The sequence below is a fragment of the Hippoglossus stenolepis genome, chromosome 20 (assembly GCF_022539355.2).
Source record: "Hippoglossus stenolepis isolate QCI-W04-F060 chromosome 20, HSTE1.2, whole genome shotgun sequence".
Lineage (NCBI taxonomy): Eukaryota > Metazoa > Chordata > Actinopteri > Pleuronectiformes > Pleuronectidae > Hippoglossus > Hippoglossus stenolepis.
Window position 1 is genome coordinate 3858655 of NC_061502.1, and position 16002 is coordinate 3874656.

General features: G+C 38.2%; 1 protein-coding gene across 1 annotated transcript in view; it reads left to right on the forward strand.

The window, feature by feature from the left end:
• The window catches only part of LOC118099825 (uncharacterized threonine-rich GPI-anchored glycoprotein PJ4664.02-like), a 49767-nt gene that overhangs the window by 32639 nt on the left and 1126 nt on the right, over positions 1-16002 (forward strand). Inside the window, 29 exon segments of the mRNA XM_047338182.1 lie at positions 18-158; positions 1375-1545; positions 1772-1816; positions 1911-2051; positions 3268-3438; positions 3665-3709; positions 3804-3944; positions 5160-5324; positions 5412-5447; positions 5649-5720; positions 6646-6702; positions 6933-6995; positions 7247-7309; positions 7458-7499; positions 8286-8345; positions 8799-9061; positions 9064-9247; positions 9573-9679; positions 9760-9818; positions 10020-10159; positions 10245-10451; positions 10832-11041; positions 11139-11291; positions 11378-11556; positions 12902-13066; positions 13184-14584; positions 14689-14730; positions 15706-15765; positions 15930-15996. Of these exon segments, the coding sequence (XP_047194138.1) occupies positions 18-158; positions 1375-1545; positions 1772-1816; positions 1911-2051; positions 3268-3438; positions 3665-3709; positions 3804-3944; positions 5160-5324; positions 5412-5447; positions 5649-5720; positions 6646-6702; positions 6933-6995; positions 7247-7309; positions 7458-7499; positions 8286-8345; positions 8799-9061; positions 9064-9247; positions 9573-9679; positions 9760-9818; positions 10020-10159; positions 10245-10451; positions 10832-11041; positions 11139-11291; positions 11378-11556; positions 12902-13066; positions 13184-14584; positions 14689-14730; positions 15706-15765; positions 15930-15996 (4650 nt within the window).

Sequence of the window (16002 nt, forward strand, 5' to 3'; positions counted from 1 at the left end):
TTTTTCTGTGTCTGCAGCTTCTCCAGTTCTCTATGAATATGTTATTACAATTGAGCTGAACACCACAGACGTTACAGTGATAGACCGACTGGGAAACATCAGCTACCCAGTCAGCGTCAGCAACAACACAAAAGTCTCTGGCATGAACATCTCTACAGGTAACAATTACACCTTAGTCACTGGTTTAGTGTGAACACATTCTGCCACTTTACAGTGAATGTGGAAAAGTTACTACACCTTGAATTCATAGTTGTGCTTCCAATATCTCTTCAGCTCAAATAAAAGAACTTTATAGTTTAAGACTTATTTGACCCTTTATTAATCTCAGAATTTGTCATGTAATAAGATCCATGATAAGGTTATGAGGACAATTACAGCCATCGTCATTCACTGCAATCAGTTTTAGCACATAGCATTTCTGGTATCAGTGTGTAGAATTTACTGACATCTAGTGGTGAAGTTTCATGTTGCAGCTGAAAACACCTCACCTCACCTTCCCCTTCCAAACATGAAAGACAACCTGTGTAAGCCTTTAGTTGTCATAAAAACTCAAAAGGTGTTTAGTTTGTCCACTTTGGGCTACTGTAAAAAACATGGCAGCCTCTGTAGAGAGGACCAGCTCCCAATGTTAATATATAATGTATTTAAGTATAAAGAGTTCATTCTAGTGTAAAACCAACAACTGGTCAAATTTAGATGAAAACACTAGTGAAAACATCAATAGGATTATTTTGTATTTAATTTCTGCCATTACATCCCTTTCACCTAAATCTTACTCACTGAGCCTTTAATATAAAGAGAACTAACTTGAAAATGCACCAGCTTCTAATCATGATCCTCAATGTTTTCCATTATGCATAATGTAAGTGGCAGCTCCAAACACATGTTTTCTTTAGATTTAAACAACCTAATCTCATTCATGCTGTAGCTTTACCTGGGTTTACAGACGGGTCCTACCAGTACATGTGAACTCAGGGGGACGTGTATCTGTCAGGACTGTTCAGCATTATCTGATGACCTTGTGTGTGTCCAATTTGTTTTGAAACTTTGCATAGTTGTAAAATCTTAGTCCAGATATTTAAGATATTGGCTATTTAGAAATGAAAGTTTTTTCTCCATGTGTACACTACTAACTGATCTAAATCCTGGTAGACATATAGGATAAATGATGCATTAGACAAATGAGTCCTGATTTATTTTTATTTGTAAGATTTAGCACAAAGTCATTTATTTTCTAAATCTTGTAAATTCAACGGAGTTTCAAAACTTGGCACCATTTCATGTTGTCAATGTGTTTAAATAAATGCTACGTCTTGGAAATGGGTTAAATATTCACATTATTTACATGATTTTCATTATATTTTCTGTCTCCAGTTTGCTCTCTGAGCAGCAGTGGTTACCAGTGCAGATGTGAGGATCAGTATCGTTGGTCATGTGACCAGTGTTTCATGTATGGATCCTGTGACAACATCACCTCCAACACATGTGGATGCATCAATGCCATCCCTGCTGATGGACAGCAATGTCAGCCTGTTGACCAATACAGTAAGCAGCTCTATCAAATAGTTTTATAAGACCAATGATCAACTATACTCTGATTTTGGCTACAACCTTTTTTATGAGTAATTATTATTTGTTTCACGTCTTTTTAACATTTACAGTACAATTCAAATGATCTTAATCTCTTCCCATGTATTACAAGGTGAACACAGATGCTTATGGCTACATTTGAACTTATTCAGTTGTAACTTTTCTTTCTCTTTTTCCAAAGACTTTACATTTTGTCCAGTTACGACGACCACTCCATCACCAACAAGTAAGACTGAGGAGGCAACACACAACAGAAACATAATATGAAAACCACAGTACAGATCAGAATTGATTCATGTTTCTTTTTTCTGTGTCTGCAGCTTCTCCAGTTCTCTATGAATATGTTATTACAATTGAGCTGAACACCACAGACGTTACAGTGATAGACCGACTGGGAAACATCAGCTACCCAGTCAGTGTCAGCAACAACACAAAAGTCTCTGGCATGAACATCTCTACAGGTAACAATTACACCTTAGTCACTGGTTTAGTGTGAACACATTCTGCCACTTTACAGGGAATGTGGAAAGGTTACTACACCTTGAATTCATAGTTGTGCTTCCAATATCTCTTCAGCTCAAATAAAAGAACTTTATAGTTTAAGACTTATTTGACCCTTTATTAATCTCAGAATTTGTCATGTAATAAGATCCATGATAAGGTTATGAGGACAATTACAGCCATCGTCATTCACTGCAATCAGTTTTAGCACATAGCATTTCTGGTATCAGTGTGTAGAATTTACTGACATCTAGTGGTGAAGTTTCATGTTGCAGCTGAAAACACCTCACCTCACCCTCCCCTTCCAAACATGAAAGACAACCTGTGTAAGCCTTTAGTTGTCATAAAAACTCAAAAGGTGTTTAGTTTGTCCACTTTGGGCTACTGTAAAAAACATGGCAGCCTCTGTAGAGAGGACCAGCTCCCAATGTTAATATATAATGTATTTAAGTATAAAGGGTTCATTCTAGTGTAAAACCAACAACTGGTCAAATTTAGATGAAAACACTAGTGAAAACATCAATAGGATTATTTTGTATTTAATTTCTGCCATTAGATCCCTTTCACCTAAATCTTACTCACTGAGCCTTTAATATAAAGAGAACTAATTTGAAAATGCACCAGCTTCTAATCATGATCCTCAATGTTTTCCATTATGCATAATGTAAGTGGCAGCTCCAAACACATGTTTTCTTTAGATTTAAACAACCTAATCTCATTCATGCTGTAGCTTTACCTGGGTTTACAGACGGGTCCTACCAGTACATGTGAACTCAGGGGGACGTGTATCTGTCAGGACTGTTCAGCATTATCTGATGACCTTGTGTGTGTCCAATTTGTTTTGAAACTTTGCATAGTTGTAAAATCTTAGTCCAGATATTTAAGATATTGGCTATTTAGAAATGAAAGTTTTTTCTCCATGTGTACACTACTAACTGATCTAAATCCTGGTAGACATATAGGATAAATGGTGCATTAGACAAATGAGTCCTGATTTATTTTTATTTGTAAGATTTAGCACAAAGTCATTTATTTTCTAAATCTTGTAAATTCAACGGAGTTTCAAAACTTGGCACCATTTCATGTTGTCAATGTGTTTAAATAAATGCTACGTCTTGGAAATGGGTTAAATATTCACATTATTTACATGATTTTCATTATATTTTCTGTCTCCAGTTTGCTCTCTGAGCAGCAGTGGTTACCAGTGCAGATGTGAGGATCAGTATCGTTGGTCATGTGACCAGTGTTTCATGTATGGATCCTGTGACAACATCACCTCCAACACATGTGGATGCATCAATGCCATCCCTGCTGATGGACAGCAATGTCAGCCTGTTGACCAATACAGTAAGCAGCTCTATCAAATAGTTTTATAAGACCAATGATCAACTATACTCTGATTTTGGCTACAACCTTTTTTATGAGTAATTATTATTTGTTTCACGTCTTTTTAACATTTACAGTACAATTCAAATGATCTTAATCTCTTCCCATGTATTACAAGGTGAACACAGATGCTTATGGCTACATTTGAACTTATTCAGTTGTAACTTTTCTTTCTCTTTTTCCAAAGACTTTACATTTTGTCCAGTTACGACGACCACTCCATCACCAACAAGTAAGACTGAGGAGGCAACACACAACAGAAACATAATATGAAAACCACAGTACAGATCAGAATTGATTCATGTTTCTTTTTTCTGTGTCTGCAGCTTCTCCAGTTCTCTATGAATATGTTATTACAATTGAGCTGAACACCACAGACGTTACAGCGATAGACCGACTGGGAAACATCAGCTACCCAGTCAGCGTCAGCAACAACACAAAAGTCTCTGGCATGAACATCTCTACAGGTAACAATTACACCTTAGTCACTGGTTTAGTGTGAACACATTCTGCCACTTTACAGGGAATGTGGAAAGGTTACTACACCTTGAATTCATAGTTGTGCTTCCAATATCTCTTCAGCTCAAATAAAAGAACTTTATAGTTTAAGACTTATTTGACCCTTTATTAATCTCAGAATTTGTCATGTAATAAGATCCATGATAAGGTTATGAGGACAATTACAGCCATCGTCATTCACTGCAATCAGTTTTAGCACATAGCATTTCTGGTATCAGTGTGTAGAATTTACTGACATCTAGTGGTGAAGTTTCATGTTGCAGCTGAAAACACCTCACCTCACCTTCCCCTTCCAAACATGAAAGACAACCTGTGTAAGCCTTTAGTTGTCATAAAAACTCAAAAGGTGTTTAGTTTGTCCACTTTGGGCTACTGTAAAAAACATGGCAGCCTCTGTAGAGAGGACCAGCTCCCAATGTTAATATATAATGTATTTAAGTATAAAGGGTTCATTCTAGTGTAAAACCAACAACTGGTCAAATTTAGATGAAAACACTAGTGAAAACATCAATAGGATTATTTTGTATTTAATTTCTGCCATTAGATCCCTTTCACCTAAATCTTACTCACTGAGCCTTTAATATAAAGAGAACTAACTTGAAAATGCACCAGCTTCTAATCATGATCCTCAATGTTTTCCATTATGCATAATGTAAGTGGCAGCTCCAAACACATGTTTTCTTTAGATTTAAACAACCTAATCTCATTCATGCTGTAGCTTTACCTGCGTTTACAGACGGGTCCTACCAGTACATGTGAACTCAGGGGACGTGTATCTGTCAGGACTGTTCAGCATTATCTGATGACCTTGTGTGTGTCCAATTTGTTTTGAAACTTTGCATAGTTGTAAAATCTTAGTCCAGATATTTAAGATATTGGCTATTTAGAAATGAAAGTTTTTTCTCCATGTGTACACTACTAACTGATCTAAATCCTGGTAGACATATAGGATAAATGATGCATTAGACAAATGAGTCCTGATTTATTTTTATTTGTAAGATTTAGCACAAAGTCATTTATTTTCTAAATCTTGTAAATTCAACGGAGTTTCAAAACTTGGCACCATTTCATGTTGTCAATGTGTTTAAATAAATGCTACGTCTTGGAAATGGGTTAAATATTCACATTATATACATGATTTTCATTATATTTTCTGTCTCCAGTTTGCTCTCTGAGCAGCAGTGGTTACCAGTGCAGATGTGAGGATCAGTATCGTTGGTCATGTGACCAGTGTTTCATGTATGGATCCTGTGATAACATCACCTCCAACACATGTGGATGCATCAATGCCATCCCTGCTGATGGACAGCAATGTCAGCCACTGACAGGTAAGAAGCTGAAAGTCTCTTTTAAAACTCTTCATGCCTCACTTACCTTTAACTGACCTGAATTTAATGTTTTCTATTTTCATACAGATGTCTTGATTTGTCCATCAACAACTCCTCCAGTTGGTATGAACGACTTAATCTTATTTCAGACTTGTGTTTATGCTTAAAAACTGTTTTAATGCCACACCAAATTCGTAAAGGCCACAGAGTCACCTTTTCTTCCTCTCTCAGCCATGTTCACTCCGATTAAGTCTGTGTGACAGAGTTTTTCATAATGTTCCTTGTCGTGATGTCTTTTCGTGTTTCATCACTTCCTTGTTTTAGTAACAACTACAACTGTTGCAACAACTAGGAATACTACAGCATTCTTAACACCAACCACCACAGCCATAACAGGTATGTATTATTATCAAGTGTGTGTGTGTGTGTGTGTGTGTGTGTGTGTGTGTGTGTGTGTGTGTGTGTGTGTGTGTGTGTTGGGGTATACACGATAATCACTGCCATTTGATGTTGCATAAGCTTTGTCGACCGCACCTGCCCCTCTTTCCCCGGGGTACTCAGCAAGCTGCTGTCTATGGCCCCTAGGAGCAGCACTGAATAAAGTTACTGTGCACAGGACATCCAACAAAAGAGCAATCCACCAAGTTGTTGTGCAGACTGGTTAAATGAATTTATCAGTGTCTCTGTGAGAGAATCCTACACTGAAAGCCGAAGTACTTTTGTCTTTTACTGTCAATAAAACACATATTTATACTTTTCAGACACACCAACTGTTAATGTGACAGTCCTGAACACGACTAAACCCGCAACTAACCCAGCAACTGTAGTAACCAAAGTAGTTTGAAATAATCATTAGTAAGGCTCTTTTCAACATATATTTGCTTGAAAATGAAAAAAGTGATCTAGACTTAAATAACAGTTTCTGTTGTATTATTGGAAAATGGTCACTACGACAGATGTGAACACTAAAACAGTTTCAACAGCTGTAACAAGTAAGTGTCCCACTATGTTATAACAAGGGGGTCAGTGTTTGACTTCATGAGCGGGTAGTCCACGAACCAGACGGTTGGCTGTTCAATCCCTGGCTCCTTCAGTATGCATTTGATCGTGTCCTTGAGCAAGACAATGAACCCCAATTTGCCTCAGTGTGTGAATGTAGTGTGAAAGAAAAAAATGCAACATATAGTAGCGCTCTTTTAATGCATGTGTGAATGGATGAATGCAACATTTGAATGGTTGATAAATTTAACAGATAATCTGAGCATGAATTATTCCCATGTTTCATTAGGAAAATTACATGTTTGTAAAATGATCTTTGCAGATTCAACACCTACAACACATCTGAACACCACAACGGCTGCAACAACAACTGTAACAAGTCAGTGCTTTCAAATAATCTCACAACACTTTTTCAAAATGTCCTTAATATTTGTCTGTAATTTATCCTCATTTTATAGATTTTATCGTCAACCAAAAACAAGTGGTGTTTTTTTTTAGATATAAGGGAAAACACTGATTAAAATCATACAGTAATCTTTATGGGTTTAACTTAATTTGACATTTGTCTTAACCACAGTGAAATATACTTAATTGTACATTTCCCCCCAGATTCAACATCGGCTACAACACGTTTTAACACCACAACAGTAACATCAACAGCAGTGGTAACAAGTAAGTATTCAACAACTACCTGTTCCAACAACAAAGGTTCAACCCAGTAATAGTACAGTGTTCCTAATAAAGTGAAGCTTGGTGAATGTATGAATGAACAATCATGGTTACAGTGGTCTCTATTAGTACATTGTGGTTAGTGTTCAATTTTTAGTTAGCGTTTAATTTACGGCTATAACCTAACTTGGCTGAAACCTTACAGTTAATAATCTGAGGATGAATAATTGATGTTTGTAAAATGATCTTTGCAGATTCCACACCTATTGCTACAACAAATCTGACCACTACAACAACTGCAACACCAACTGTAACAAGTCAGTGATTTTAAATAATTTTACAAATGTCCTACATTTTTGTCTGTAGTATATCCTCATATATCAGATTTTACTTTTACCAACACTAACAACTGTTGTTCGTGGTTGGTTTTCAAATAGCCTTTTAATTCAACATCTGCTCCAACAGATTTTAACACCACAACAGTAACACCAACAACAGTTGTAACAAGTAAGTGTTGCTGTGGTTTTGTCCTTCTTCTTCTTCTTCTTCTTCTTCTTCTTCTTCTTCTTCCGAGGATGAGCACGATCACGAATCTGCAGCAGCATCACACACTGGGTCGTAGTCGTCTTCGTCATCTCGGTCTTCTTCTCGGTCTTCTTCTCGGTCTTGCTCTTCCGCGTCCTCTTCGGGTTCAGAGGATTGTTTCTGGGACAACAGCTGTTGGAGAACCTGTTCTCTGGTGAAACGCGCTTGACGTGACATCATGATCTGGTCAGGGAGAACGGCACATGGAGAAACACACCGGCCTCTCTGTGGGGTCAATTAGACCCACACAGAGGCCGGTGTGTTTCTCTGAGATTACAATTGGAATCAGCTGTGGGTCTAAATGACCCCCAGGAGAATCGAGAATGACAATCCATTGGTCTCAAGGCCCCAGGAGAATTGGATAATGACAATCCGTGGGTCACCCTAACCCTAACCCTGAGCGGCCAGGGCTTGCGGATGATCACAGGCACGCACACACACGCACACACTTTTTTTGTTAGATATAAGGGAAAACAACTGTTGTTAGTGGTTGGTTTTCAAATAGCCTTTTAATTCAACATCTGCTCCAACAGATTTTAACACCACAACAGTAACACCAACAACAGTTGTAACAACTAACTGTTAAAAAATACATTTAGTCACCTGAGTTTGAACAACATAGTCATTAAAATAAAATGTTGTTTTTTTTACACTGAAACTGCACTAGCAAATGTCCAAAAGTTCCTATAAATGAGTTATTTTTTGCAGATTCTACACCTGTTGCTACAACAGTTATGAACACTACAACAGCTGCAACACCTGTGCCAAGTGAGTGTTTGAGAAAAGATGACTCTTCTTTGTTTGTTACAACACATTTGAATGAGACACCTATAACTTCACCCTCCACTGTCGTTATGAGTACATTTTTAAAAGAATGGAGAGGCTAACTCTTGCACAGCTGTTTAAAACGTGTCAAATAGTCCGATTTTGTTTTACAGTTTAACACATAATTGTACAGATAATTATAAAATGATCAAACTCCACAGTTGCATCAAATTGAAGTGAACACCAGTTATAACAATACCAACAAAATTTGTATTATTGCTTTAGAATAACAAATTATGTCAGTCATTGTTAAAATTCAAAACAGTCAAAATGAAAAGTAGTGTGAAATATGTGCATAGTAATAACACTCACTGCTGTGTATTTTTTTTTCTGTGTAATGTCAGTACTGTACATTTAAGGCCGTTTTTGATTATGTCTCCTTAAATATATTTCCAGCTACTAATGCAACCAGCCAAAGCACCACAATTAGCTCAACAACAGCTACTACTAATGTCCCCACCACGACCACTACTGCTGCCACTACCATGACCCCCACCACAACTACGAATGATACCACGACCATGGCTACCAACACGACCACGGCTACCAACACGACTACGATTGCTAACACTACCACTACCCCCACCCCCACCACAACTACTACCATGACCACTACCCCTACCACGACTGCTACCACTACCACTACCCCTACCACGACCATGTCACTGCTACCACTACCACTACCCCCACCACGACCGCTGCTACGACTGCTACCACGACCACTACCCCCACCACGACCACTACTACGATTGCTACCACGGCTACCACCACGACTACGATTGCTACCACTACCACTACCCCTACCACTACCACCAGTGCACCAACGACGGCTAATAACCAAACAGGTATTGTTTTACTGAGAAAAACGTGGCATATTCTGTACATTCTCTTTTATTAAATTGCATTGACAAAGGGCCAGTTGTCACTTGCTGCAGAAAAGAAATTGTTTTAAAGGATATGAGTAATTTTTAGATGAACAGCTGTATGATACTATACCACTGAGCTGCACTGGCACTGCACCTAAATAATACAATGAGTCTTATTTCGTTCTAGAACAACCAACATATTTTAAAAAGGTTCCTGTGTTTATCTGTGTCTTTGCATTGCAAGAAATTAAATGTTAATCCGTAGCTTTGCTCATGTTTTTCATCTACTTTTTTACATTAACAGTTTTCAAAATGGAAATGTCAATGAGATTAGACAAGGAGTACACATCAGAATTTAATAATCCATCAAGTACCGTGTACAAGAATTTGAAATCACAGATCGATAAAGTGGTAAGTGCACTGTTAACACTACTCAATTTTAACTTGCATCTCCAGTTCATATGTTATCACTAACCATGTCTCTCCCACAGATAGATAAGCAGTATAAAGGAATCCCAGGATATATCAAAGGTTTTGTGACAGTGTTCAGGTACAGTGTGGGAATTCAGGCATTAACAAAAATTTGGAGCCGAAGTTAAAACCCATTCCACATTCAATTCAATTATATTTGTATAGCGCCAAATCTTAATATACATTATCTTATGGCACTTTACATAGAAGGTCAAGACCTTAAAATGTATAGATAAACCCAACAGTTCCACATCACAACTTTGCTTTTCTGTTCTTACAGCAAAGGAAGCATTATTACAAAATTTGTTGTACAGATGACACAAGTTGACTTTGATAAAATCTTGGTTGAGAATCAAAAACTCCCTGAAGCAATACCTCCTATTGCTACTGTCATTGGCTCAGTTTCTGCATTTTACCAAAGTAAGTATGAAAAATGAGTAGTATTAGTTTACTACTTTTGTTTAACTTAGAAGAATTTGGCTGTTCAACTCTGTTTTATCCAAAGGTTCAACTTCGATCAGCATTCCAGAGCTCACTTACACTGGTGCCAGACTGTCCCTGAAGTGTGAGCCTCCAAAAAACTTTGGACTAATTTCCAGTTCCAGATGGACATTTAATGAACGGGAAATTAAAGATGGTGGAAGGTTTAACATAACTACTGCCAACTCTATGTCTATGCTTGAAGTTAACAACGTCATTCCTGCTGATAGTGGTAAGTCAGAGCTGGCCGAATTTGTTAACTAATAAGGAATCAATAAACATGAACTCTTCACAACTTAATAAAACAAGACGTTCTCAGACTTGAACTCCGGAGGTAGCCACACAAATGGGTACGGATTTCCTCCGGAGTTTGCCTTTCAAGGCAGGATGTAATGTATTATTTAGAGATCAACTTGTTGTTGATATAATATTAGCAATTATACAAATTGTATTCGCTACTACTGCATCCTTGATCAAATTGGTTGGTAAAGTTATTCCAGTCCCATCCGGCATGCTCTCATCCTGAATGACATGCAGTATTACCATTTAGAATTTTTTTTATTTTATTGTTTTACTAATGCGTTCAGTGATATCTACTTCTCTTGATCACAGGACCTTACAGTTGTACTCTGAACAAAAAGGACCTGGAATTCCAGCAAAAAGGATTTGTAGCGGAAAGCAAAATCAAACGAGCTCCTGTTGTGCGTCTAAAGAGTGAAGTTCATGTAAAATGCGTAACTGGACAGATACAACCACTCGAGTGTTGTGTGCAGCTTCCCTACAAAATCAAGTGGTTTCAAGGCAAAGACCCGTTGAGCTCAGGTAAGGACTGATGTTGGAAACTCCTCATTCCGACCATGCTATGAATTTTTAGAAAGATATTAAAAGTTTATCTCCTCAACAACACTTCAATTTTCAGTTCCTGTTACCAATGAAGACGACTACTGCATCAAGCATGATTACAAATTAGAAAGCTGCAGCGGATCAGAGGAAGATCAAGTCATTTTTACATGCAGGGTAGATAACCCATCAAGTTATGAAATGACATCGACAATGACGATCTTCAAAGAGAGTAAGAGCAACTTTTAAAGTGTAACTACACAATTTGTTTGCTGTTTTTCCTGTCTTTTTCACTAATTGTTTATTGAACTCTATCAGATTTCAGATGCAATGACGCTCAGTATGGGACCGGCCGAGTAGGAGACCGATCAAGCATTGGGTGTGATATAGGTCAATTAGGGAAAAGGATGGCGGAATGTCAGGAAACGGGCGAGTGGAAACTGGTCGTAGACACCTGCATTCTAATAGAAATCAATGATTTACTGATTAAGTCACAGGTAGGTGAGCTACTGATCCATCAAACTGCTTCCTATTTGCTGATCGATACTGATGTTTCGTTTAGGGGCTGCAGAGCTCATTTCGATTTACAGGATGCAGGTTTTTTTTGGTAAACTTAGTCAAGTTCCAACATCTTACTTTAGTGATCAACACCCCTCTCAACACGCATGTGTCATTTTACTGTTTCCTTAAGACAGACTTGGAACACCCAAACTTATCTCTTGATATTTAGAAAATGTGATGATGGATTAAAGCTTTATGTAGGCCTGTCACGATAATTACTATATAGACTTATCGTACGATATATAAACATGATGTAGATCATTTTGCTGACCTTGATAAATTGCCCATTGCGTTTACCTGCGAGTTCTTTTAAGAATGTCACCAACGTTTAGCTAGTTGCTGCTTCTCTCATCTGTGTGTCTGTCAGTGTCTGGGAGTGAGGTGGGGTTACAACTCACTCACATGCCCCAGACTGGTCCCGCCCACACTCACTCACTCACGCAGAGCGAAACAGACAGTGAACCAGAAATGAGATGAAGTGAAAAAAAGAGGAGAGCCCATCAATGCGAACGAGGGGACTTGTAGAATTTGTTTAAGAACAGTGGTAACAAAAAGTGGGAAGACAGGGTTTCCACTAAATTCATTATTACCGCCGCTGTTTCAGGATTACACCAACAGTAATCCCAAATTACTAAAACCTGATCGATCTTTGTGTTTGGTTTGATTCGGTCACATACTAATACACACACACACACACACACACACACACACACACACACACACACACACACACACACACACACACACACACACACACACACACACACACACACACACACACACACACACACAATCCTAGAGGAACACTGGAATACGAGCCTAATACAAATCAAACCTTAAAGCTCATCAAAAGCATAACCTTCCCATCCTGTTTACCGAGCTGGTTACATGTATCCTGTGCCAATACTTATTCAACAAGCAAATTTTGTGAACAGAGCCAGAGAGTCCATTTTATTTATTTTTTGGGTTGTATGTCGTTTATTTTATTTATGTTTTATTTATTTAGGATATTTTCATATTTTTTATTCCAATTAAAATGTCTGACTAAATATTCTTTGAAAAGGTGTACTTGTATCTTTATGCTGTTTCATTATCATTGTATCAGTGGTAAAATGGTCTCAAAATGATGACAATAATAGAGTTTTTTGCAATAATTTATTGGACAATATTGTATTGGACTGTATGTCCACTCAAGAACTTAGAAAATATTAATCCCTGCAAATTCGCATGTTGAAAAAATGTTTGTGTCAAAAGCTTTAGCAGTGTTTTTCTTTCTTTCAGACTTTGGATGAGGAGCGAGTGCAAAACTTTGTAGCGAATCTAAGTAAAGCTGTCCAGAAAGAAAAACAGGACATTGAAAATTCAACTGCAACCATATCAGCTATCGTTGACATCCTAAACACTGTTGCAAATGTTTCAACTACTGTCGATGAAACCATCATGCAGGTAAGTTTAACCTTACACTTTGTATTCTTTTAGTTAATGTGTATTATTTAAGCTAATGCACTGTTTGACATTTTGATGAGGGTGGACTTTCACAGAGACCTGTCTTCTGATCTACAGAATATCCTAGAGACTGTTGATGTCATCATAGGTGAAGAATCCCGAGAGTCTTGGGTAATTTTGAATGCAAATGAGACCCGCAATTCCAGCTCGAAATTATTGGGTTTGTTGGAGAGTCTCTCCAGGGATTTGGACGGAGTGTTTTCCATTCGGACTCCACGGATCCTGCTAAACAGAACCAAGTTTGATGGCTCCTTCATGGCAGACCTGAACTCCAGCATCGTCCTAAACATTCCAAAAAACAGCATGAGGAATGTCTTTATTACCACCATCCTCCTCTCAACCCTTAATATTGTTATGCCGGCACGAAACTCCACCTTTGACGTCAGCGCCTTCAATACCACCAGTAATGAAACTGCCAGTGATAATGCCATCAATGCAGCCGTGTTGCTTGTCAAAATAAATGCCACGGTTCAGAATGTCCTTCTGAGCTACGACAAGCTGAACAGCTCCTTGACAATGAACCCGCAGTGCGTCTTCTGGAACTTCACACTCTTTGATAATATTGGTGCTTGGGATGATGAGGGATGTAAGTTTGTTTCCGACATAAACAACATGGTAACCTGCAGCTGTAACCACCTCACCTCCTTCTCAATTCTGATGGCAACGGACATCCCTCCATCTCTAAGAGAAGCCTTGGATATAATCACTTATGTTGGAGTTGGAATATCTCTGGCAAGCTTGGTTATATGTCTAATTATTGAAGGGTACGTTTGGAAAGCCATTACCAGGAATAGCACTGCCTTCATGCGTCACGTTTCCATCGTAAATACCGCCCTGTCTCTGTTGATCGCTGATATCTGTTTCATCATTGGTGCCTCTATAGCAAACAATCCCCTTGAGAACCCAGGGGGGGACTACGAACTTCCTCTTGGACCATGTAGCACTGCAACATTTTTTATGCACTTTTTCTACCTTGCTCTATTCTTTTGGATGCTCGTGTCAGGCCTTTTGCTCTTTTACAGGACGGTCATGGTCTTCTCGTACATGTCCAAGTCAATCATGTTGGCCATTGGTTTCTGTTTAGGATACGGCTGTCCTCTGATTATAGCTGTTATTACTGTTGCTGTCACAGCACCGGGGAATGGATACATCAGGAAATCCGAGGCTTGTTGGCTGAACTGGTTTGAGACAAAAGCCCTCCTGGCCATGGTGATACCGGCCTTGACCATAGTTTTCATCAATATTTTAATTGTAATTGTGGTCTTATACAAAATGCTGAAAAGAGGTGTGGGAGACGCTGCACAATCAGATGAAAAACACACGCTGGTGGTCATAACAAGATGTCTGGTCATTTTGACTCCTTTATTTGGATTGACCTGGGCTTTGGGTGTGGGAACCATGGTATCATCAACAAATAAAGCAATCCATATTGCCTTTGCATTCTTCAATTCACTACAGGTATTTACACCCATTGAATTTCAAGACATTGCTTTTGTGTAATAGAACATTTCATGTTCTTTCATTCTGATGATTATGAAATGTGAATGTCTGATTTTTCTCAGGGTTTCTTCATCTTATTGTTTGGGGTACTACTCGATTCAAAGGTATGTCGATTTTGGAATAGCCAATAATAGATCCTAGCATGTGTACACAGGAGGTAGCATTAGCAGCATGTTAGCAGAGGAGAAGCACCTTTTGGTAATGTGTGAGTATTCACACACACACACACACATTTTGGCAGTTTTCAGAGGACACAAAATAATGTTTGAATTTGAATCCTATAACAAGCCTCTATGTTGCATTTGTGTGTATATAACAAGTTAATCACAACAAGGGCATTGTGCCGCAGGTTGTTTTAAATAAAGCTGTTCAGTTACAAAAGGCTAAAGCACCTCCTGTGTACACATACCATTATTCACAGAAGATAATTTTTTGAGTCATTGTGTTTTTGTTACTTAAGCATGAGCACATTACGTCTACATCAGCCATGTTGTACCTCCAAATGTCTACAGTAGCCCAGAAAAGACAAACCAATCACTGTCATGTTTAATATTGCTTGAAAATACCATAGGTTCTCCTACATGTTTCGAACAGGATTTGTTGCAATAAGCATCTTCAATGTTAAATGCCACTAAATTATACACACTGAGCCTTTAAGACCACAGCTTGTACTCAGGTGATTTCTACACCTCCTACTCTTGTTTCTGCACACAAAGTATGGAGTTACAGGCAGGGGGCATTTAGATTAGCTTTGCACAAAATCTGGAATATGGTGATGTTCACCATCGAAATTCAACAATCCATTTATCAGCACCTCGATACATCAACAACAACAACGACAGGTTGTAATTATAAATCGTTTCATGCACTGACAATTTTTAGCCTTAATGTCTTCTGTTATCCTCCTCTGGAGCCACGTTCATGCATGGATCAAATGAGGACATTTAGGCTAAAACCACAGTGTAAATGACCTTGTTTCGAGTCCAATCTTTGGGTGAACTATCCCTTTAAGTACTAGCATAACTGATTACTAAATACTGTTCATTTTGACATTGGCATCGTTTTGATTTTGCCTGCAGACTCGTTCTCTCCTCGGAAGGAGATCACCTCGAACAAGCACTGGCTCTAATTCTACGAGGGTAAGTGTTGATTTTTTTGTTTTTTGTTTTTATAAATGCTTAGAATATTTTCAGGTTGTCTGGTTTTCAATGCATCCCAAATGTTGTTGAATCTACAGACGTGATATGCTACAGAATTCGTTCCATTTTTCCTTCAATGACTTTACACATTTGTTTCTATGTAGAGTACAGGTGCTGGCATTTCCTCCTTGAGTGGAAATAATTTTATAGGCAGACTACTTGGAAGAAGATGTAAGT